This window comes from Pongo abelii, chromosome 4 (genome assembly GCF_028885655.2).
Source record: "Pongo abelii isolate AG06213 chromosome 4, NHGRI_mPonAbe1-v2.0_pri, whole genome shotgun sequence".
In the NCBI taxonomy this organism is placed as follows: Eukaryota; Metazoa; Chordata; class Mammalia; order Primates; family Hominidae; genus Pongo; species Pongo abelii.
Genome location: NC_071989.2, coordinates 37,977,599 through 38,002,486, shown reverse-complemented (window position 1 = coordinate 38,002,486; position 24,888 = coordinate 37,977,599). Strand labels below are relative to the sequence as shown.

The 24,888-nt window shown below is 37.4% G+C and overlaps 1 protein-coding gene across 4 annotated transcripts in view; it reads right to left on the bottom strand.

The window, feature by feature from the left end:
• Nucleotides 1-24,888, bottom strand: part of WDR70 (WD repeat domain 70) — a 365,884-nt gene that overhangs the window by 9,607 nt on the left and 331,389 nt on the right. For 3 of the 4 annotated variants that reach the window (XM_054555494.2, XM_002815513.6, XM_009240650.4), the window contains exons 14-17: nt 21,730-21,830; nt 20,003-20,082; nt 17,898-18,014; nt 15,903-16,065 (exon numbers count right to left, since the gene is read on the bottom strand). In XM_054555494.2, coding sequence (XP_054411469.1) covers nt 15,903-16,065; nt 17,898-18,014; nt 20,003-20,082; nt 21,730-21,830 — 461 coding nt within the window. Of the gene's footprint in view, nt 1-5,875; nt 5,932-15,902; nt 16,066-17,897; nt 18,015-20,002; nt 20,083-21,729; nt 21,831-24,888 lie in introns of all 4 variants that reach the window. The other variant, XM_054555493.2, reaches the window with a different exon arrangement.

Here is a 24,888-nt window from a genome sequence, read left to right as displayed (position 1 = left end):
TTGCTGGTGAAGGATTCACATGCTTATTATGTTTTTTTCCAATAGGAGCCTCTGAACACCGCTGCTTTGAGTTGGCCATCTTGGCCCTGCCCATAATATTTCATGTGATATTTCAAGGCATGACATCTAACTTGAAAGTTGTAATGGTCTCCTTTCCCCAAATTGGAAAAACCAAGGCAATAAACTCTAAATTTTCCTGGCAATTTTCCCAATGCTTGTTTACTACCTGTTTTTTCATTCTGTTGGTCAGGTAGGAGAATAATTGAGAATAAGAACTCGGTTCCCATCAACACCTGGTGTTGGCAAAAGTGTATATCCACATACAAGAAAGTTAGAACCTCAACTTATACCATACACAAAAATTACCTCAAAATGGATCAAAGACCTAACCATAAGAGATAAAACTATATAACTCATAGAAGAAAACACAGACATTAGATTTGGCAATGATTTCTTGGATATGATTCCAAAAGCACAGACAACAGAAGAATAAAGTAGGTAAACTGGACTACATCAAAATTAAAAACTTCTGTGCTTCAAAGGACACAACTGACAGAGTGAAAAGGCAGAACGGGAGAAAATGTTTGCAAATTGTATACCTGACAAAGGATTAATATCCACAATATATAAAGAACTCCTACAACAACAACAACAACAAAAATTTTTTAAATAGGCAAAGAACTGGAATAGGCATTTCTCCAAAGATACACAAATAGCCAGAAAGTGCGTGAAAAGATGCTCAATATCATTAATAATTAGGGAAGTGCAGACCTAAACCACAATGAGATACCACCTCACTACAAGAATGGCTACTGTTGGGGAAAAAAAAAACACACACAGATAATAACAAGTATTGGCCAGGATGCAGAGAAACTGGAACCTTTGCATGCTATAGATAGTAATGTAAAATGGCACAGACGCTACGGAAAACAGTGTAGTGGTTCCTCAAAAAATTAAAAATAGAACTGCCATGTGATCCAGCAATTCCATTTCTGGGTACATACCCTCCAAAACTGAAAACATAAAGAGATATTTGCTCATGGCAGCATTATTCACAAGAGCCAAAGAGTAGAAGCAACTCAACTATCCATTGATAGATAAGCAAGATATGGTATATAAATAAATGGAATATTATTCATCCTGAAAAAGGAAGGAAATTCTGATAACATGCTGTAATACAGATGAACCCTGAAGAGAGTATGCTAAGTGAAATTGGCCAGTCACAGAAAGACAAAAACTGTTTGATTCCACTTATATGAGGTACCTAGAGTAGTCAAATCCATAGAGTTAAAAAGTAGAATGGTGGTTACCAGAAACTGCGTGGAGGGTGAAATGGAGAGTTGTTTAATGCAGGGGTCCCCAACCCCCAGACTGCTATTGGTCCATGGCCTGTTAGGAACTGGGCTGCCCAGCGTAAGATGAGCAGTGGGCGAGTGAGCATTACCACCTGAGCTCCACCTCCTGTAAGATCAGTGACAGCATTAGATTCTCAAAGGAGCACAAATCCTATTGTGAACTGCACATGTGAGGGATCTAGGTTGTGTGCTCCTTATGAGAATCTAATGCCTGATGATCTGAGGTGGAACAGTTTCATCACAAAACCATATCCCACCACTCCCATTCCATGGAAAAATTGTCTTCCATGAAACTAGTCCCTGGTGCCAAAAAGGTTGGAGACAGCTGGTTTCACAGAGTTTTAGTTTGGCAAGATGAAGAGTTCTGGAGAGTTTACACAACAATGTGAATGTACTTAACACTAATGAACTATATACTTATAAATGGTTAAGATAGTAAGTTTTATCTCATGTTTATTCTACCAAAATTAGACCTTTTTAAATTAAAAAAAAAAAAAAAAAGAACTAAGCTCTTGGGCTTGGGAGTAAGGAAGAACAAATCCCCTTCCTGGGACAAAAAGGAGGTGCCTTGGAGAGGGCCTTAGCCTCCAACCTAGAGGAGTGCCTAGGGTACTGCTTCTCAAACCATCTGTGATGGAGGGCCAGTCTTTGTTTTCTAATTTCCAGGACTCTGCAGACAAATATTATATTTCTAGAAACAAAATTTAAAGACTACAAAATACAAATCTAGGTTTTTATTAGATTCAACAGATACATCAAATTGCTATAAAATGTCCAAAGTGTTACTCTGAATTCTACATTTACCTCATCAGCACTGGTTGGTGGACCACAGTGAGCAGTACCTCTTGAGAGCTCCATCCCTTCCCTAGCTTGGCAACAAAGGGAGAAAAACAGGGCTTTGAAACAAGGCTGTGGAGTAAGAATTTGTCTTTTTAACAAACTTTTACGTATGATGAGCTTCTTCCAACTATGGGAAAATATTTCTCATATCTGGAAAAATTGGTCCTGTATGATGCTACTGAAGAGTGGGTGAAAGAATAAAATTTGAGGTTGCACTATCAGGCCCATCCTTAAAGGAGTGGTCTTTGATTTTGGGGAGTTAGGCATGGGGAAGTGAAGCAAAGTATGGCCCACAGAAGGAATTTTCTCTAACTCCAATCCATCCTGCCTTCAAAACTGTGTGTTGTTTGCTGAATAAAGACTAGATTCTTCAAAAAAAGATTATTAAACTTTAGCACACTGAACATCTCTACTAAGCCTAAGGAACACCAGTGTTCAGGAGCATAGTGAGAGAATCATAGCTTTAGACATTGTAGCTATTCTTTCTTTTTGGCAATTTTTATCTTTGAATTTATTTCCAGCAGTTATTCTTTTGAAAAAGTTTAGAAATCCACATATGAGAAATATTTTAAAAATTCAATTCAGAGCTATCTAGGACATTTTAAATGGATTTCTTTAGTCACCACTTTATCAAAACAATGAGGAACAGATGATTAGGCAACCTCTAGCAATGTTAGGACTAGAACCAGGAGACTTCTTCCCTGGGGGATGGCCTAATTTGCCCTTGGCACAGAAAACTACTATAAAAATAAATCAACAACATCAAGCAAAAGTAAAATGACAGATACAAAGAGATAAAATGTTAATGGATTTGAAAACACTTATAAGCTGGTCCACAAATTCCCACTTTTAAAGCTAACAGGAAACAAATAAAAACAATAACAACCAACAAACCCTCTATTTTACATCGTCACTGGCCACAAAAATGGTTTCCTTTCTGGGCTGCTTGAAGAAATGGAATTTGTACACTGATGTTAAGAAATATTCTGTTGGAATGAGAACACATGGACACAGGGAGGGGAACATCACGCACCGAGGCCAGTCGGGGTATGGGGGGCTGGGGGAGGGATAGCATTAGGAGAAATACCTATTATAGATGACGGGTTGATGGGTACAGCAAACTACCATGGCACGTGTATACCTATGTAACAAACCTGTATGTTCTGCACATGTATCCCAGAACTTAAAGTATATGTGGGTGCTTCCACAAGAAAGAGTAGAACCCAACAAATCAAATAGACACTAAAAACATGACAGCAACATAAGAAATACACAAACAAATTGCAAGAAATACATTCCACCACTTCCAGAGAGCAATTCTGTCACCTACCCATTCTTTGTCTTCTATCTAACCATTCTTTCAGAACTTTATACCTAATTTCTCAAGAGACAAGAAATTATCAACTCAAGCTTACTGCCTCATGGCAGATTATCTCCCTTGCCCAAAGCAAAAGCCTATAAAGGGACTGACTCGAAGGAAGACTAGGTAAGGGGAACATTCCATTCAGCCAAATATATAATTACTGTGGGTATATAACAGGTTAATAGGGATCTAGCAAGCCTCACTGGAGAACGAGTGAAGTATCTACCTTAACTAAGTCAGCTTTAACCAGACTATTCCATATACTGGTTTATGGCCCACACTTACTCATGTTTCTGACAATTAATTTAAACACCTAAACTTACAGAGGGCTGATGTGAACCTTGTATTTTCCAGTTTGAGTAACTCATCTGGGGAAGAGTAAACATTTTCCACTTGATTATAAATGTCAACTTGTTTACTAGAGTTACCAAGAAAAGGAGAGCAGATTAGACATCAACATGGTCATTGCTGCCAATCATTAAATAAGCAATCAAGGGAAGGCTAAAAGGTTTTTTGTTTTATTTTGCTTTAGCTTCAGTAACTCTGCATTTACTAATAGTTAATATGATTTCATAAAACAAACAGAAAAGCTTAAGCAAATGTCTTTCTCAAATCTATAAATTCTGGATAGCTGATACTTTGTGCTGATTAAATTTCCCCTTGTTACTTTTTGAAAAACTGATTCTCAAGATTATTTTTACAAAGTGAGTCTTTTCCAGCAACTGTATGCTGCAGAAAAATAACAGAAACTCAACAGAAACTGAGTCCCACCTTCAGTGCTTCCATCCAGAGGAATTTTGTGTAGAGCACCCAGTAATGAATAAAGAGTCCATCTGCAATCTTCTAAAAGGGCATTTTTGGGGTGCATTGTTTGTGTGAGAGATTCAAAGTATTAGCAGAACTGTCGTTTCTCTTCTGATTAAGCTTTGACCTATGTCTTCTATATGGCCCTTCTCTAGCACTCAGGCCAGAGTGAAGTCGTCAAAATGTTTTCAGCTGCAGTGGAAAGTCCACAGGTCAAATTCTTTTTAATTATGGATGTTCCTCTGATATGATTCATTCAAAAAGCATAAAGTGAGCTCCAGGGTAATACAGCAAGTATGAAGCGAAATCACTTGCATTACTTAGTCATCAGTACATGAGTATAAACCACAAGCTTTTTTGGCTCAGGGCCCATTGTTTATTATGAAGGAAAACCTCAAAGCCAAAGTCAATTATAGCCATGACTTTCAATCTGACACACTTGTTAACCCTGTTAGAATGAATACGGCCCAGATGAACTCTGACCCAGTCATCACAATTGCAGAATTATTAAGATTAAATAAAAGCCTTGACCAAAAAATTCCACTTGAAATGATTCCTTTTTTGGTGAAGAGCTAATCGAAGTTGGGTTTTTTTTGTTTGTTTTTTTAAACATTAGGCACACTAGGCAACAAGATGTTTCTAGATAAAGAATTTTCTATTTTCTTCAGGAAATGAACATATCATATTTTATAAAATAAACACATCTCAGGCTCATAAATAGGGTATACTGACTCATTATGCTATGTGTGAGAGTTCAAAGACTGTGAAGATGGAAAAAAGAACATACCTGAGACCTATGGAAATTGTGAAAATAGGAAACAAAGAAAGAGACAGGAAAAGAGAAACAGAATTCTACAAAATTGCCATTAGCTACCTTATCACCAAATGGATAAACAAGTTACAAAGATGAAATCTTTGAAGAACACACAGGCTTGAGACAGCCCAGGTATCACCAAAGCACTCTCTTAATAAGTTCCCATTTATAAGATATATAACTGTGTGCCACAATTTCTATTAAAAAACATGCACGAAAGCTTGGCATTGGTGTAGCCCTGCCCAACTTCATGGGTCAGGAAAACAGCCTCAGTGAAGGTAACTCGCCAGGGGGTGGCGGAGCTGAAGCTAAATCTCAGGACTTCTGATTCTTAGTCCAGTGTTCCCTCTGTTACACCATGCTGGCTCACACAATGATCTTTTAGCTTCACTATCACTCAAGTTTTCTAATAACTACTACCAGTTGCTTTATGACGAAAAGCAGTACACTGTACTTAGTTACAGTTATAGGCTTGATTCTGAAGCCAGAATGCTTGCATTCAAATCCCAATTTTGCCACCTGCTACCTCTGTGGCTTTGGTCAAATTATAACCCTCAATCTCCTTATCTGTAAAATGGGGACAATAATAACACTTGCCTCACAGGGCTGCTGTGAGGATTAAATTAATAATATATATAAAGTTTTAAAACAAGCCTGGCATAGTATAAGTAAAATAAAAGTATCATTATTATTATATACCTTGCATTGGATATCAGGTGTTCCTCATTTCATATAATAGATGTATTTCCCAAAAGCTGTATGTAGAATATATTTCGTAAATTAATTCATATGTTAAACACAATATAGCAGCTTGCTACTTTTTAAAGGAAATAATTTTATTAAGCAAATAATATTTCTTCACTATGAATTTCTATAATTGAAATAATCTAGTCAGTAAATTTGAATTTTCTTAAGGGAAAATAATTTGTTGTTTTCATAATTACTTTTGTACTATTACAGAATAATTTGTTGCTTGTTTTTCATAATTACTTTTGTACTATTACCAAACATTAGTGTGCAAAACAATCACCCAGGGCACCTCTTAATATTCAGATTCCCACCCCTAATCCCACAAAGCCCCCTTGAGTTGGTTTAGGATGGAGTCCAGAAATCTGCATTTTTAAACACTCCCCGCCCTGCAAAAAAAAAAAGAAAAAAGAAAACTACATACAACACTCTGATGCAGGCAGTTCACAAAACCACTTTCAGAAACATTGGCTTCTACACAGGAATACAGTGGAGAGTGACAATTAGTCACCTAAATATAACTCTGGAAAAAATATATTTTCTCTCTGTGCATTTATGATTCTTCCTGACACAAATAACACATAAACCTTCACTTGCTCACAGAGTGGCTTCTTTAAATGTTGCCTACAACTCAACATGACTTTAAATGGACCCTTTATAGGTGGGAATGATATTTTAACACATACATACACACATATTCATATATCCAATATCAGACAAGATATGCACACTGAAAATTAAATTGACTGAACCAGCAAATAATGGCAGCCTATCTGGCAAGAAAAGTGACGTGGTTGACAGAGCTGTCATTCTGTCAGGCTGCTGGCCAGGGTCCAGGCTCCCACACACATCTATCCTTGTCTGATGTGTAAGCTAATAGCATTCTGGATCTACATCCTGCCCATTCCCCAGCCAGCTCCTTTTCTCTCCCTCCAGCAGCATCTTCTAACAAGAAACTGAAACTGAATCTGCCTATGTGTAGCTGAACAAGAGTCCTCTGTGATCCTGCTGTGTTTGAAAATTTTCATGGCTTTTACATTGCTGGGGCCAGGAATGAAACTTAAATACTCAATCTATAAAAGTAAACTCTTCAAAGACTCTTTGTTATCATCACCAGTGGATATTGGTGAGTATGTGTCATGTGTAGGCAGGCACATTTGTGGAATGTCTAATTGTGCTTTTCTGTGATAAAGCGAGATATGGTAAATAAATCTTCATTTCATCACTGACAGAAGTCAATTGCAGTGAAGAAAAAAAACCAACCAGACACACATTCTCAATTACGGTGACCTTTACGAAAAGATCCTTTTAAATATTAGCTTCCTTTCAAATACTTTGCTACTTGGCAGTAAACAGTATACTCTAGCAGGTGAACACAGAAGAAATAGCACGGCAATCCTAGCTAACAAAGTACATGCCACAGACAGACAGTGCCATGAACTTAGTATGCAACAAATGCAAGGTGACGAAATTGGGTGGAAGCAAAGAGATGATAGCAAAATGCAGCAGCAGAAAGGTGTGTATTAGGAAGAGAGCGCAGTCCTCTGGAAAGCTCATTAGATTAGGGATCAAGAGAACTAATGTCTAGTTCTAGTTTCAGTCATTGTTAATTGCAGATCTCTAAGCTGCAGCCTCCTCACAAGTAAAGTGAGGATATGACAATACCTGATCTACCTACTTTGCAGAGCTGCTATTATGCTAACACGAATTCATGTGTAAACATAACTGAATCACCTCTAATGCAGAAAAATATCTTTAGATATTTTCAAAGTGAACAAAAACACTTTCAGCTTCAATTAATTCTTATTTAAAGAAAGTTGAAAATCTGAATGAATGATTGTCCAAGAAAATATTAATTACCAAGCAGCCTCAGAAGAGTCAGAAAACTCTGAATAGACTACTTGCCAGGAGGGGATGGAAAAGAGAGAAAAATTAAGGAATTACTACTCACCCTCTACTCCACAAAAGCTTTCACATTTTACAGGTGAATTCTATCAAATCTTTATAAAATAGATAAGTTCAAATGTATTCAAAACAGTTTGAGGGTACATATAGAAAAGAAAAATATACAAAATTTTTAGGATGCCAGTCTAACACCTTAGAAAGAATAAACTACAATCATATAACAGTCGTATCAAAGATGCCAGGATGGCTCAGTGTTAGGAAATCTAGTAATATAATTCATCCCATTCATAGATCAAAGTAGAAAAATTCCATGATCACTTTCATAGAGATGAAGGAATTCAGCAAAGGCCTCTTGTGTTTGCTGCATGGGATGCTCTTCCCCTAGGTATTTGCATGGCTCACTCCCTCATTTCACTCAGGTCAAAGGTAACTTTCGTAGACGTTCTTCCCTGACCACTGTATCTAAAATAGCGCCCTTTCTCCACCTGATTACTCTATGTCCCCCTTTTATCCCTCTTTTATCTATGTCCCCCTTTTATCTTTTTATAAAAGGGATATATCCCTCTTTTAGTTTTCTTCTTAGCATTATTACCATGTAATATTTATATATTTATTTAGTGTCTGTCTCTATTAGCATATAAGCTCCATAAAACAACTGTATCCCTACAACTTAGAACATTATCTAACACATAGTTGGTGTTCAGTAAATCTCTGTTGCATGAATAAATAAAGAATTGGATTCTCTCTTAACATCTTGTGTGTTTTCAAACATTATCACATTTTACGTGGAAATACCATTAGATTGAATAATATAAAACTGCTGATATTTTACTTTTTCACCTACAAAAAGGAAAATTTTGTAAGGTTTAACGTAATAGAATCATTCCTGTTAAAGTTCAAATTGAGAAAAGGATGTGCACTATCACTGATGTTATTTTAAACTGTTCTGGCAGCAGTCAATGCAATCAGATAAAAAGAAATAGTAGGTATAAAAATTGGAAAGGAGGAGGTAAACTTACTACTTGCATATAATTTTATACCTATACACTCCAAGCTAAGCGAATAAAAAATTATTTAAAACATATATAAAAATATAATAAACAGCTGGATACAAAACTAATATATATAAATAACACACATATATGTAGCTGCACAGTATTTCCATAAACAAATAAGTTATAAATTTAGTGTAAGAAAAGACTCTATTTACAACAGCACAAAAAGATAAAATAAGTAAAAATAAACTTAAAAGGAAATGTGACAGGTCTATGTGAAGAAAACTTAAAAGTACTACTGAGGGATATAGTGATGTTGACTAGAAAGACAACTCTGTTCTCGGTTTGAAAGAACCAATATTATAAATTCTATCTAAATTAATATATACATATAACTCAAGTCTGCATCATTAATTTTTGAGGGGGAGGTTACTAGATAACTTAATAAAGTCATGGAGACCTGCAAGAATAGATAGACACATTCTCATAAGAATAATGAGAACAGGCAGCCCTACAACAATGAAGACTGTTTGGTATTGACATTTGCAGAGCCAGACCAACTGACAGAACAGAACAGAGAACCCAGAAATTGATTAAAATTCATAAGTACATTAGGTATAATAAAGGTATCATTTCAATGTAATGAGGAAAATTAAATTATACAATAAAAAGTGCTACAGCAACTGGTTAAACCAACTTGAAATAAGTAAATTAGAACTCTACTATGGTAGGTTGAAAAATGGTCTGCTCAAAAATATCCACTTTCAATCCTTGGAACCTGTGAATGTTCTCTCATTTGGAAAAAGGGTTAGTATCTTGAGATGAGGAGATAATCCTGGATTATCTTGGGTTGGCTCTAAATGCTACTGTAAGTATCCTTACAAGAGAGTAAAGGAGAAGACAAAGGAGAAGGCAATGTGAAGACCAGGCAACATTAAAGGGATGTGGCTATGAACCAAGGCATCAGGCAACCTCTAGAAGCTAGAAGAGGCATAGAATGAATTTTCCCCTGGAGTCTCTGTAGAAAGTACAATCCTGCCAACACCTTGATTTCAGACTTCTGGCCTCCAGAACTGTGACAGAATCAATTGCTACTTTTTAAGACACCAAATTTGTGGTAATTAATATAACAATTTCACTAAAATAATTCCAGGTGAATTGAAGACTTAACTCTAAAAAAAATCCATAAAAGTATTAAGTGGGAATCTGAGAGAATTTCAAGACTAATATTGGATGGGAGGTGCCTTCCTAAATAAAACCCCAAAAGTGCACCCCTCACTCCATTTCTAAATCTCATCACACTAAAATAAATTTTTTTACATGAGAAAAACGCCATAAACAAAGTAAAATAAAAAGCGATTAACTGGGAGAAATATTTGCCATACATGATATACAAAGGGTTAACCTCCTTAATATAAATAACTCTTACAAATCAGTAAGAAAAAAACAAATAGGCAAATGGGCAAAAGACATAAATAGTTCACAAGAAACAGGGTTTTAGGGGCTTTAAGAAAGCCCCTTTTAGCATCTTTTCTTGAGAACAGATGCTAAAAAATTATAAAAATGCAGGTGAAAACCACAAATTATACATTTTCACCTATCAGATTGGCAAAGATAAAAATTTCTAGAAGTTTTGCATGTGTGGGCAAATACCTGTGTCCAAATATACTAATTTCAGTATTGTTTATGAAAGAAAAAGGCTGAAAACAACATAACTGTCATTCAAGAGGGTATAGTTTTTTAGAAAAGTGTAATATAGCCATACAATTGAATAGGTACATAAAGTAAAAATAATGAGCTAAATATGTCTGGATGGATCTGGCTCAATCTTCCAATGTATACTAAGTAAAAAACAAAACCACAAATCGGCTTGTAAAACATGCTATATACCTGCATTTTTAAACAATGAATGTATCTACACATATCTCTCTCTCTCAGAGGATGTATAATAAATTGAGGCAGTTGGTATCTCTAAGTAGTAGAATGAAGGAACTGGGGGTTAAGTGAAAGAGAGGCTTTCAAATTTCCATTGTCTACCTTTAGTACCACTGGATTTCTTTTGTTTGTTTTTACTGTGTGTATGTACTACTTTAAATCTCAGACATGAAAACCACATACTAAATTGAAGCTACTCCTTTATCAAAACAACTCCTTATTAGATGTCAGAACAATAACCTGGAAATTCTAAGGCCAGGCTCCTGGTCTAGATTCTAGCAATGACTTGTTATCCAGCAGGTTTTAAAAGTTATCTTCTAGATGTTTCATTTTCTCCAGCGATAAGTTAGGTCTCTGACACCTTCTAATTATACACTGCTAATACTGCTATATTATACATTGCTAATATCAATGAATAATCAGCAAACAGTATTTATGTCAATATTTTTGAAGACATCTCAGTGATTTGTGTGTAAACACAGACACACATATTTGGAGCAGTTAGCCATTGAAATAACATGCACCATGTTTAACAAAATTTAAACTATGACTGTTTTCTTGACAAATCTTTAGTATGTTTCTAAACAAGGTTTCTGAAGTATAAAAAATCCCTAATAATAATGGAAAATACTCCATTAAAAACAGAAGTGTCAACACAGGCATAATCTATAAGTTTATCTGACTGCCAATGATGTGTTGACATGGATTAGTTTGTACACACATAAATACTTTTCAAATGACGGCTAAAGCATGCTATTTCGCTGGCCAGCCTTGATATGACCTCTTAGTTGTTGTGATATTATCCAATTCACTGTTCAGAGATGTTCCATCTGTATTGTTTATTAATATAAATTGTGAACAACCACATGGACATTACATAGTCTGTTCTGCTACAGTACATATAGCAGAGGACACAGTGCTTCCCCTCGACTGCCTCAAATCCTTTTAGCATTACTGGGCAATGTGCTTTCACTCACAGCAGGAGCACCTACCTCTAAAATGCTGGAGAGCTGGCAGTGCCTGAAGTGTCTTTCCCAAACCCATCTCCAACCATCACCAATGACCAACAAATAAGGGAGTATAAATACTGTAGCTCCCATGGCCCTGACCAGGACAACTCTGACCACAGTCTCCAGGGTTACCCTGCAGGATTAAGCCAAAGCGACCCTCCCTGGGACTTGGCTTGATACTGCACACTTGATGGCTTCATGACACATCTCTACTCCCCTACCGATTTTCTCTGGGAACATGTCCTAATAATTCACCTTTATGTAAATCTTAATCTCAGGGCCTGCTTCTAAGGAATGCATGCTAAGATGATGTGTTTTTATTTGAGGCAAATAGCTCCTAATAATGAGTAGATAGAGGACTGGTAGCAGTATAAAGATTGAGTTGGTTAATAAAAGGCTTTTTCCAGCACATTAATGTTTTAAAAAGTAACCAGCATCCAGTTTTCTCACAATTAAAGAGAAAACTTTAGGAATACATAAAGACATCAAGAAAAAACTTGAATATACCTCCAACAATACAAAAATACACGTCTGTAAGTCTATTCACTATAGCATTGTTAGTACTTAGAAAATACTGAAACAACCTAAATATCCTTACACAGAAGAATGGTTGAATTAACTATGATAAATTCATACAACGGAGTACTATGCAACTACGAAAATCAATGACAGTGAGCTCTATGAACTGATGTAGACTGATTTCTAAGGCATACTTCTACGTGAAAAAGAAGCAAAGCCAAAAAAAAGCAAATCAATATGACTTAATTTATATCAAGTTATACACCAAAATATATACAAATCTTTAAATCAATCATACCTCAATAAAGTTGGGGGATGAAAAGAAGCTAAAATCCTAAACTGATCAATTCAAATTTCAAAAATGGCATAACAAAACAAGTTGCTGACATATTTATAAATAGTATTCCCAAAGTTCATTTAAAGTTAAATTTCACACTAAAATGTTAATGAAGAAACATTTAGATAACCAACTACTTTGTGGATAATCACAGATTAGCAATAATTTTGTGATAAAAGTTGGTTGTGGGTAGTATTTGTATATTAAAAATGGTGACATTTTACTCTATACATGTGTTCATATGTTGTAATTACACTTCACCAAAGATTTTCAAATGGAACTTAGACCAAAAAAGAAAAAAAGATGATTTACATTATGCTACCCTTCATGTAGGAAATACAGGGATGTAAGAAGATACTTACATATCTGCTCAAGAAATACACGAAAGATACACCAGGAACTAAAGAGATTATTTAGCTACAAGGGGTGGATAGGAAAGGGACTGAAAAAAAGGGTGACTGGGAATAGGAAAAGGGAGCAGGAATGAAGAGGAAGAGACATTTCTCTAAGCAAATCTCTTTTAAAGCTCTGACTCCTAGAACCATAGTAATATTTCACACACTCCAAAAAATAAACAGAATGTGAAGAAAATCCAAAAAAGGGAAATAAACACTAAAAAATGAACCTAACTGCATTTCAAATGGCTAACATAGCCGCAATCACTGGGGTGGTGAAGAAAGTATACTTTAAGGCTAAAGACAAGAAGAACTGTAAACAAACTATGCCATGTAGATAGGAAAAGTGATTCTTACAGGGATATGGGTTAGCAATTCTAAAACTAGTTTACGTATATGCCAGAACTGAACAAATAAGAGCTGGGTTTCTCATGGAGAAAGAAGTTACAAATACAGAAAGGAGAAAAGTTAGGGAACCTGTGGTACAGGACTGAAATCAGAAACATCAATTCAAACTCATGGTTTTACAAATATAACTACAGATTGATACATTCAGAAACACAGATGTGTGTAGATGGGTAGCTTAGTATGCATACATGTATTTCCTAGCTTTGTCAGCAGAGAGGACCTAGAAGCAATGGCACTGTAGTAGCAAGGAGCACAGCCAGCACACAGCCTTTCGTTTCTAACCACCATTCTCCAACAAAAGGAGCCACGGCTCTTTGGAGAAGTGGTCGATTCCAGAACGGGGGTAAGAAAAACAAAGATGAGTCTGTAACATCTTGTGGTGCCAGAAAGTAAGGAAGTACTAAAAAAATATATAGGCGCTTGAGAAAGATGCCAGGAGCCATTCTGAAGGAGCTTCTGTTGGCCAAAGCTGGAACAATTTGAGCAACAAACTAAATGATAGCATTGGAATTTACCTCACAGAATAAAGTAAGAGACCATACCAATATTTTAAAAATACTTGAAAAATAAATAAATGTGGGAGAAGGAACAACTTTTCCTCTAGGTAGAATTCCAATTAATAAACACAGAAGAAGAGAGGGAAACAGAAAATCACCCTTAGGCAAACACCATAGTAATAATTGTTATAGGCAAATTCATTCATGGATGATAAAATTAGCAAAATTGAGGAGAAACAGGATTTGCATAGTCTTAAAATATCACTCCCAAGAAGTTTATCAATTGAAAACAGAATGAAAGCAACTTTACAGTGGAGAAACTTGGCAGATATAATCTTACGCAAGTGGCCAAAGTTAGCATCACCAGTAATAAGACATCCACTGAGAAGGACACAACACCTCTCTTGTGTTATTTTTGCCAAACATGCATGGTCTCATTCCAAATATAAGAAAATATCAAGCAAACCCCAACTGAGGAAAAGTGTACACAATAACTGACCAGTATTCATTAAAAGCATCAAAATCATGAAACACAGGAAAGGTAACTGTTATGATGGGAGGAGACTAAGTACAATGTGGGATCCTGGAATAGAGAAAGAACATGAGTGAAAAACTGGCAAAAACTAACTAAGGTCTATAGTTTCAGTTTTTTTTTTTTTTTTTTTTTTTTGGAGGCAGGGTCTTACTCTGTCACCCAGGCTAGAGTGCAGTGGTGTGATCCTGGCTCACTGCAACCTCCACCTCCCGGGTTCAAGCAATTGTCCCGCCTCAGCCTCCTTAATAGCTGGGATTACAGGCGCACGCCACCACACCTGGCTAATTTTTGTGTTTTTAGTAGAGATAGGCTTTCACCATGTTGGCCAGGCTGGGCTGGTCTTGAACTCCCGATCTCAAGTGACCTGCCTGCCTCGGCCTCCCAAAGTGTCGGGATTACAAGCATGAGCTAATGAACCTGGCCTAGTTAATAGTATTATACTAATGTTAGTTTTATAGTTTTGATAATTAATTGTACTAAGATTATGTAAAGTGTTAAATTAGGAGGAAGTTGGGTGAATAGTATATATGTACTCTCTGTACTATTTCTGCAACTTTCCTAAATATCTAAAATTAAATTTAAAAAGTTCAAAAATTTAGAAACTGAAAATTCTGGCCAGGTGGAGTGGCTCATGCCTGTAATCCCAGCACTTTGGGAGTCTGAGGTGGGAGGACTGCTTGAGACCAGAAGTTCAAGACCAGCCTGGGCAACAGAATGAGACACTGTCTCTACAAAAAATTAAAACATTAGTTGGGTGTGACAGTGCATGCTTGTCGTGCTAGCTACCCAGGAGGCTGAGGAAGGAGAATCCTTTGAGCCCAGGAGTTTGAGGTTACAGTGAGCTATGATCGTGCCACTGTACTCCAGCATGGACAACAGAGCAAGATCCTGACTCTAAATAAATAAATAAAAATAAAAACGGAAAATTCTATAATAGTACCTATCTTTAATGTAAATGTAGCTGGTTTGATGGCTTTAGGAACCACTACCTATTCATCCATGCTAAGCTGTCTGAGGGAATACGAGCAGGCAGGATCTACTCTGCAGTGTTATTTACATATACAGCTCTATAAATAAAAGTGAGTTCATAATAACAGACCTACAAACTGCTTCATTTGCTTTTAACCCTCCTCAACTAAGATAATGCACATAAGCAGTGATTTGTTTGTTGTTTGTTTTAATCATAGGCAGGATGGGCTTCACATAATGGTTTACACTATGCTACAACTCTGATGGAATGGGCCTAGTTTTAAAATTCATGATTTTAGAGTCTTATGACACATACAAATGCCTAGGTTTAAAGACCATGAGTATCTGGCCTATTTTTCATATCTAAGTATGAAATAAGAAATAGAGAAGTTAGAACTCAAAAACAACATTGTTATGTTCTCCCCAATTCATTAAACATAACAATTTTCCTGTTTTAAAAAGCTATATTCTCACTTGGAATATGCTGGAGAAACCCAATATGGGTTGTCTTCTGCTGCTTTGGCATGACGCAAAATGGCTTCCCGAGGATTACTGTCATCGGTCTTGTCCAAAGCAATGTTCTTCACAATATAGGAAGACAGAGTACCCCCGTGGGTTCCAACTCGGCCACCACGACCTGTTGCAAAAGAAAAAAAATCAAATTAGAAACTGAATGAGCATGAGGATACATAGGTATATCTGTGCACACTGTACTTATCTGAGCACAAATCTCAAGAGTACTTGAGTTTCATCCTTTCAGCTTAGATTTATGACAATCAGAACCAAAGTAAGAGATCACCAAACCTCAACTTCCCCATAGCACTTTTAAATAGGAAGAGATTTTTTGGTTATGTCTCAGTTGCTTAACTTACAGAATGATACCAATATAGAAAAAATTACAGATAGTTTGCCATCTATATGCTTTAAAAAGTTCCTCTGGCATCAACATTTAGAATTCAATTAATAAAAATAAACAACATTCATTAGATGCTATTTAAATAAACATATCTTAGGGCTTGGCATCTTCCAAGTCCCTTACAGGTACTTTGCTGAGTATTACAAGAGAAAACAAATAAGCTGAACATACTGATTCATGTTGCTCTGCTGTACTATAATCTCCCTATGAAATAGGAACCTCTTTAAGGGCAGGGATTTGTTCCCCACTAGATCTCTAGCAGCTAGTATAGTGACTGGTACTCAGAAAGATGTAAGACTTTTTAGGAAGATAAACATATGAAAAGCCAAATAACACTAAAAGATTAATTTCATAAATCAAGATAAGAAGAAACTAAATAAGGCAGGAAATAATTAACTGTGAGATAATTTGTATGGCCAGTAACTATTATGGCACTTAGAGGAAGACAGCACTTCATGCTCAGGTGGTTGAACAGGTCTTTATGAAAGAGATGGATCCAATTTGTGAAAGCTCAGGAGGTAAAGAAGGTTATTTTCAATAAGCAGAATGGGTTAAGTACAAAAATGCAGAAAGAAGAAAGTTCAATGGGTATTTGGGGACAGGACTGAACCAACAGTAATCTCAAAAGATCAGAGCAGGAAAGAAGTAAGGTGTAAAGCTACAGGGGTAGATTTGATTTGGACTGTACAGAACCTTGAATCTCTGGAAAGACAATTGGACAGTGGGAAGCTTATGAAGGTTTGGAGGCTGTAGCAACATAAAAAGCTAATGGAGTTAGGGATTAAAGCTGTGTATAAGACAAATAGAAGTGAGGTGGGAGACAGGGAGTGACTTGAGACTAAGGTGCATAGTTGGAAGGGTTCACAATAATCCAAGAAAGAATCTTTTTTGGAAACTTTAGTTAGGATGGTGTTAGAAAAAAATGAAAAGAAATAATTAAGATAGATATGCAAAATGTTTTCTATGCTGAATGAGCAGACCAAATAGAAACTACACAGATGATAACAGAAAATGAAATTCTAATGAAGGTACGTGCTATACTATTAGCCAGTGCTGCTTGGCTTTCTTCTGGTACCTACTTCTTAAAAACTCTAAAGACTTTTATTCATCTTCTAGTGATATCAACACAAATCTAAATGATGGCCACATTCTGCCTTGTGTGAAACGTAATCCAGCCTGGATTCTGGTCAAAGTGCCCAGGGTTGTACATTAAGCCAGTATTGAGAGCAGTGGTTTTAACACGGGGTTCCAAGGTCCACTGAGCCCCCGAGTTCCCCTGAGGCCAGCTAGGAAAACTCTAGTTGGAGACCAAGCAGAAAGGGCCCCAGTCTTCCTCCCTATTTCAGTATAGAAGCTCAATTTTTATCAGCTTTATATATCTGGATTCTGCATCAGTTCTTGTGTTACTAAAAAGAAAACATTTTTAAAACACTAGTAAAATCTCTCTGAAGACAAAGAAGCATCCAGGCCCAAAAGACCTTCCCAATTTTATATCAATTACCCCACCCTGCCTCTGAACCCCCTCTGCAGGTCACTAGCTGGATCACAGTCACCTGGGCCTGCTACAGGAGGTTCGGGTTTATGCGACTTCAAGGGATCCAGTCTGTCCTTCTCCAGCTGTTTCCTTGTACTCCGTTGGCGGGGCTCACGGAACATAGGCAAGGCATGAGCTATAAGAAGTCACATTTGAAAAATTTCATTATAATAATAACCTCTCCATCCAAAAACATAGCTAAAGCATGACTAACTGAAAGATGAAATGGAAGTCATAATGACAGCCTTGATCTAATAATAAAAGACAGTCTTACTGTAACCAATTAGCCAATTTTGCTTGAGACCAGACTCATTGCTCACCTCTCCTGGCAGCTAACAGCACTCAGGAAATACTGTCAAATATTGTCACGGAAATATCGGTGAGGCTCCCCATCTCCCAAACCATGGGTAGCAGTTAAAACTTAATTACTGTGGTTTTGAAAAGAAACACATATTGGGACTGCCTCTTATTTTTTCTTACAGGACCCAAATGTGAATAATGCCAACAGCTTGCTGTCAGCCCCGAAGTTTCCTCAGATGTCTCATAAACACTGGAATCACTTCACACGTTTCTGAAATGTGACCACCTCTCAGGAGGAGTTGACAACACTGAGTAACCGGAAGGGAGAAACACTTATCCCACTGAAACTGGGATAAAGGTTGCCATGAATGCAAGCGGTGCCTAAATCTCTTGGCATGGGGACTTAATGGGGCCTTATCCCTCCTGCTATATGGTAGCAAAATAAGAAAATAAAAACCAAAGTAATATGTGTTCAATTGCTGTTAATGTTTACTCAATGTCAAAATTAAATTTTAGAATATAAAAGATTATAAGAATTTAAAAAGGGAAGCAGTATAATATTCTAGGGGAAAAGGAAAGAGTTATTAGGGGAAGTATTAAATAACTCTTTTTTTGCCCCAGAAAAGTACCAGCACAGTTTCTTTTGACTCTTACATGCAGATTAAACCCCTTTTAAAAGAAACTTTTCCCAGGGGACCAGGGGAAGGAAGGGAAAGGTTAAAGGGAATTTATAATATCAATAAAATGTCTATAACACCTCAAAACCTCTTCCAGTATCCCCTCCTACCTTCTACCTATACTGCCAACTGGGGCCAGACCATATCACTCACCAGTAAAACATGCCTGCCTTGAGTCAGGGGAGCTGAGAAACATAGCCACCCGTCACTCAGTTGGGCAACACAACACAACAGTATTTTTAGGAGGGGGGAAAATAGCTTTTCACTTCAAACGACTGGAGGAATTTAAGTAGGCCGCATGTAATTACATGAGCTAGACTAGTTATGACACTGACTTTAACACTTCTACTCTTGCAAAAAGTGTCATGGGATCTCTTTACTGGTCATAAGCTCCAAGGGACTTGGTCTCATATGAGACCCACCACCAGTGAGAAAACCCGGCAGTACAGCGCCCCCTGGGCTCCAGACTGAGTCACTGATAAAGTCCACAGGGCCATCCGCTAACGATAATCGCTGTAGCATCCATTATTTCTTTCCTAGCTATCAACTGTTGCAGGTTTGAGATTGTGGCTCTGGGAACACACATCTGCCAGATTAATGAGGTTGTGTGACATACGTGAGAGAAACCACTCTGCCCTAGTAAGCTTTCTACTCATACCCCAGGTAGTTAATTTTATATACAAATTCCTGTGGATCAGTCTAGCATATGGTCATAGAATTTCAGAGAAAGCTGGAAGAGACCTTTCCTCTGGTCGCCGCACTTCCCTGATTAAAAGTTAAGTTGTTCAACATCAGTGGTGGAACTGGACAAACCCAGGCCTCCTGATTCCAAGACCAGCACTCTTTCTTGTTCACACTTAGAACAGACTATTACTCCTGAAAAAACTGCTATAAAGTAATGTACTGGACTCAAACATGCTTTTCCCTTTTCGGTTGAAAGCTGCATGAAATAACCCTGTCCCTGTGATGAGTCACAGAAGCCAAAGAGGTTAGCTGTTACATGACTCTTAATCCTATCCACATGAATGGGCAATTTTGTAATATATGTCTGAATTCTGAGGGCTTTTTCTGTCTCTAAAGCTATGCAATCAAAACCACATGAGAGTAGAAGAGAGATGCATGATTGAGAGGCATGTTAACGACTTACGGGTGATGATGTAGTCCTGAGTTAGAGTCTCAGCTTGTTTTGCCTTCCGCTGGGTTTTAACCACACATAATTTTGCTCCCCTAAGGGGTGTAAAAGCAAATTTTCTTTACTTGGTCTTAGAAACAGAAAATTTCATGTTGAAAACATGAGATACTTTCAGGAACATACTCTGTGCATGCACTCCATCTACACAAGTCCTTGACTTTCTGAGGGATGGCAACAGATGGGATCTCAGTGATAAAAGCTTAAACTTATGGAAAAGCAAGTCTGTCAGTTAGTGGTTATTACCAAGCAAGAGGGTTGGAGAGGTAACAGGGCAACAGGACACAAGTTTACAAAACCTATAGGAATAATGTGAAATTTTAAGATCTTAAATAATAAAATTACCCAACCTTTTCACTCTAAAGGTCACAGGGTTAAAATTTTAGTTTATGTCTCAGACGAAAGCAACCTGGGTGGTCTACACCCCAAATGGCATATGTCCACTTTTCAAATACAAGAGTACAAGTGTCTGGAACTGAGTTGGCTTGGCAGTGTTGCCGAGGGGCTACGGCCCAAGAATGTGTGGGATTAACCAAAAATGTGCTTAGAACATTGCACTTCTCCTTAGTAGTACAGAGTTATCCTTTTCAAGAGAAGCAAATACAAATAAGTAAATTTCTTAAAGCAAAGCTTCCACAGAAAGTGCCTTCTAAATCGGTGCTATCAAATGAGGCTCATCATTTTCTCAAGTGAAACAGACTCCCATCCTAAGTACATTAGCATTTTTAATTTCTTTTTTAAAAAAACAAATAAAATCCTATTTGTTTTCAAATACCATAAATATACTTCATTGTATAAGGCCAGGATTCCCACTCTAGTCCAGGAAGCTCTGAAGGAAGACGGGGCTGTCTGCTTCTATTCAGAGCAAAATTATGGCCAATGAATATTCATTAATAGAGGGTGGCTTTCCTTTCCTTAAAGGATGTGGGACCTTAAAACAGGTTTATATGGGACCGCAGTAAATTTCACATGTGAATTTTAATGCTAGTTAACCAAGTCTTACTCTAAAGAAAGAGCTAATCGTCACTGTACTTTAAGAGAGAGAAACAAAACCATCTTTTCTGGGTGATGACACATATCCATCTTCATGCCTAAGCAAAATGGAAATAACTGAGGAAATGACTGAACCTCTAGTTATGTTTTCAGACTTTTGAAATACAGTGGTATGCTTAAGTTTGAAACTTGGGTGGGCATGGGGGTTGAGGGGAAACGTATCTGTGCTGTCCCTTTCTGCGGACAGAGAATAATCTTGCCAAACATCCAAACCAGTAACTGCTAGAAGCCAAAAAAGAAAGAAGCAAAATGGACAAGTCGATTCCATTTCCTGTAAGTGGTTAGTTTCCTGCTTTGTTAAATCTCTTACATGTATCACTGCTAATGCCTCTGTCCAGGGTGGTATGCAAAGTGGGCAGAACGTTTTTCCCCCTTGCACTCAACATTTCAGCTAAACAACTGCAAATCCCCAGGAAACTTTCGCTTTGAATTCAGTGTGGATCAAGGGCGATATTCAAATCCTTTTTAAAGCACAATACCAGGAGTTTGAGGCTTTACTTTGTGCCAGCTGCATTTTCTAAATGGGTGGATCTCCATCAAAGTGGGAAATAAATAAAAGCGGGGGGTGGGAGGGAAATCCCTCCCCCCCAGCTGTTGTCATCCATCTAAAACAGGCAATACTTATGAAGTACCTCTGACTCTTGTTGGGGTCGTAATAGACTTTAGCCAATCCATTTCCAGTTCCAACCATGATCTGGTTCAGCTTTGGATGCCACAGGCAGCGAACAACACTCTGCAAAGGAAAAGCGCAGTGGCTGACTAAAGAGGCCAGATAAAAATGGAAACAATCCTGCTGGTACTTTGATGGCTAGTCTACTATATCAAATATCATCCTGATGGTTTACCTCTAACTTTCAGACATTTTCTTTTAAACCATAAAGTTGTGTTCCTGAAGTAAAATTCCATTCCATCACTTATTATCTGGGTGATACTCCATAAAAATAAAAAAGATGTTCTCTTCCTGACATTATCTCCCTTTCTGGACAGCCTTGAAACCACAAAATTAGGTTTCCCAGGTCCATTACCACGTAAGGCTGGCATCATGGAATGCTAAATCCACATAACTCAGTTACACTTACCACTGAAGCGGATTTCATGCTCTTACACACATACAATATGTCCCTCTGGACAGCAGATTGAGACCAGGTGGTTATTGGTTTTAGTTCACAAAGATCCAAATCTCATAAAGCTTTTTCAGAAACAACACACATTTGTAGGCATTTAATAATGTCTCCCTATCTATGAGATAAAACAGCAGGACAACAGCAGAAGTAAAACAGAGATACAGAATACAAAGACTTGACATTAACCTGAATGAAAAGCTGTTTAAGAGAAGTTTCACTGAAGTTATGATCCTATGAATTCATTACTGGTAAGGAAAATAAGTGGTACTCTGGGGCTGAAAAGAACCACAAGTTCTCAGTGAGAACTACAGCCTGTTTTTAATTTTTGTCTGTGGTAAGAGGGCAGAGGTGGGAGGGATAGCACGGATAGAATTAAAGGAAAAAAAGATGAAGCTAATGTTGGTAAACAGAAACCCTATATACTAGGTTCTATAGAACTCACTCTGATAGAACAAGATATGAGTGGAAGCATTCATTCAACGTTTATTAATAATCTATCACTTGCCAAACTATATATAGGGACTAAAGGGGAAAAGGGTATGATTAGATATTAGCATTTTATAGTTCTAGTGGTAAAATGAAAATCACGACTACGTCTCCTAAATCTACTTTGGGCTGAATTTCTTTGGTTCCTTGTCTCTACTCATTCCACTCTTTTGTTAAGACAGAATATCTTGAAATCCCTGAGATCCTTTTTGATAGAATATTGACTCCCAGCTGGGCATGGTGGCATGCGCCTGTAGTCCCAGCTACTCAGGAGGCTGAGGCAGGAAGATTGCTTGAGCCTAGGAGTTTGAGGCTTCAGTGAGCTATGATTGTGCCACTGCATTCCAGCCTGGGTGACAGAGTGAGACTCTGTCTCTTAAAAAAAAAAAAAAAAAGAAAAGAAAAAAAGAAAGAAATAAAAATTCTGACTCCCATGTAAATGGCAAAAAAATAGGCCAAAAAAATAGGTAAATGGCTACAAACCCTTACCTGAGATTCCAGAGGAACTAAGGAGAAAGCTGAAAAGAGTCTACAAGACTCTTATTTAATTCATATCTGATTTAACAGACTTATTCTAGAAGAGTGGTTCTTAATCTATGTACCACTGAAGAGGATTGGGATATTGTACAGAGAAAATCAAATCAGAATGGCTGTGTTTTCCCCATCAGTTGGGGGGAAAATTAAGTTAAAGGGGCAGGTTTTCACAATTTTAGGCTTGCTTTCCACAATTTTTCTCAAATCTATGGTGCCTGCTACCCAGGCTAGCAAGTGCTAAAAGATGATAAAACAAATATAATAGTGAGTAAATATTAACAGAAAAACTTGAAAAAATAAGATTTATTTAATTTGACAGTTTGGGTATTTTGGGGGGGGTGCTGTTGCTTTGTATCTATGCTTGTAAAACCTAGTTTATAATACATACATATAAAAGTCACATTTTCTCCTAATAAAATTGCTCCTGGTTGGGAAGATGTAATTAAGTATATCAATAGCTCATGGTCTACAAAGTGCAGTTTCTAGTACTCCACCACTGAGACTAATTTGAGATAGACCACTGGAAATTCCCAGATGGTCACAGCCAGGTATATGGAAACATGAGGAGAGTCACAAACATAACTTCATGAAGTCATGTTTATGAAACCCTATGTAGAAGAAATCCATCTGAGCCAAGACTCATCTCTTTTAATCTTTGCTTAAATGTCATTGCTATTCAAACCACCCGATTTAAAACTGTGCCCCAGAACTCCCCTTACTCTTCTTTTATAGCATGTATCATCTTTTAATATAATATATAACTTATTTATTAATGATGCTGATTGTCTGCCTTCCCCACTAGAACACATATTTCATGGGCAAAGATCTCAGTCAGTTTTGTTTGGCAACATACCCCAAGTGCCTAGATTAGTGTCTGGTGCTCAAAAAATGTTCACCAAAGGAATGAATTAAAAGCTACAGTTCACCCATGCCTAAATGGATTGCTTTGCTAGGTAGAGCTGGAGACAATTTTCAAATTAAAATCATTACTCCATGAGGAATACTTTGATTTCCTCATCATTATTATACTCAGGTATCCTACAAATGTAGCAGGGTTAGATTCCTCCTAATGTGGTCCTAGAGAGAGAGAATGTACATGAATCACAGAATAATGAAAGCGGCTGTCAAAGGCTTTCAGAAATCTCAGCCACCCATAAATGGCCCAGGACAATATTAAGGGCACAGTATTAGAGTTATTTCTCTTTCTTGGTTCTCTAGAGGTCTGGCTCAGCAGTCTAAGATTACTAGTTCTCAAATATGTTTTCAAGTGAGCAGGGTGCAGAATTGGAAAAGATCCACAATGTAGGCCTGATAAATTCCAAGACATCCAGCCAAACAGGCAGTTTCCAGGGGCAGCAGGTTACTGTTACTCTCTCCCTCTTCACTGAGGGTGTAAATGTTAGAGAGAAGCAACTGCCCAAGCCAACAGACCAAGGTCCGATTGCTTTCCAGGGAGTCCAAGGACACCTCATCTCTATTCCTGTTCACATCCTGTACCCTCCGGAGCCTTTACACACACATATAGCTGATTAGTATACATTCTTACGGAGAAGCATATTTACCCTCCTTTCATGCCGAAACAGGGAGAGGCAAATAAGACCCCTTAAACTAAACAGTCATTCCAGAGCCCCATGTACTGTGGCAATG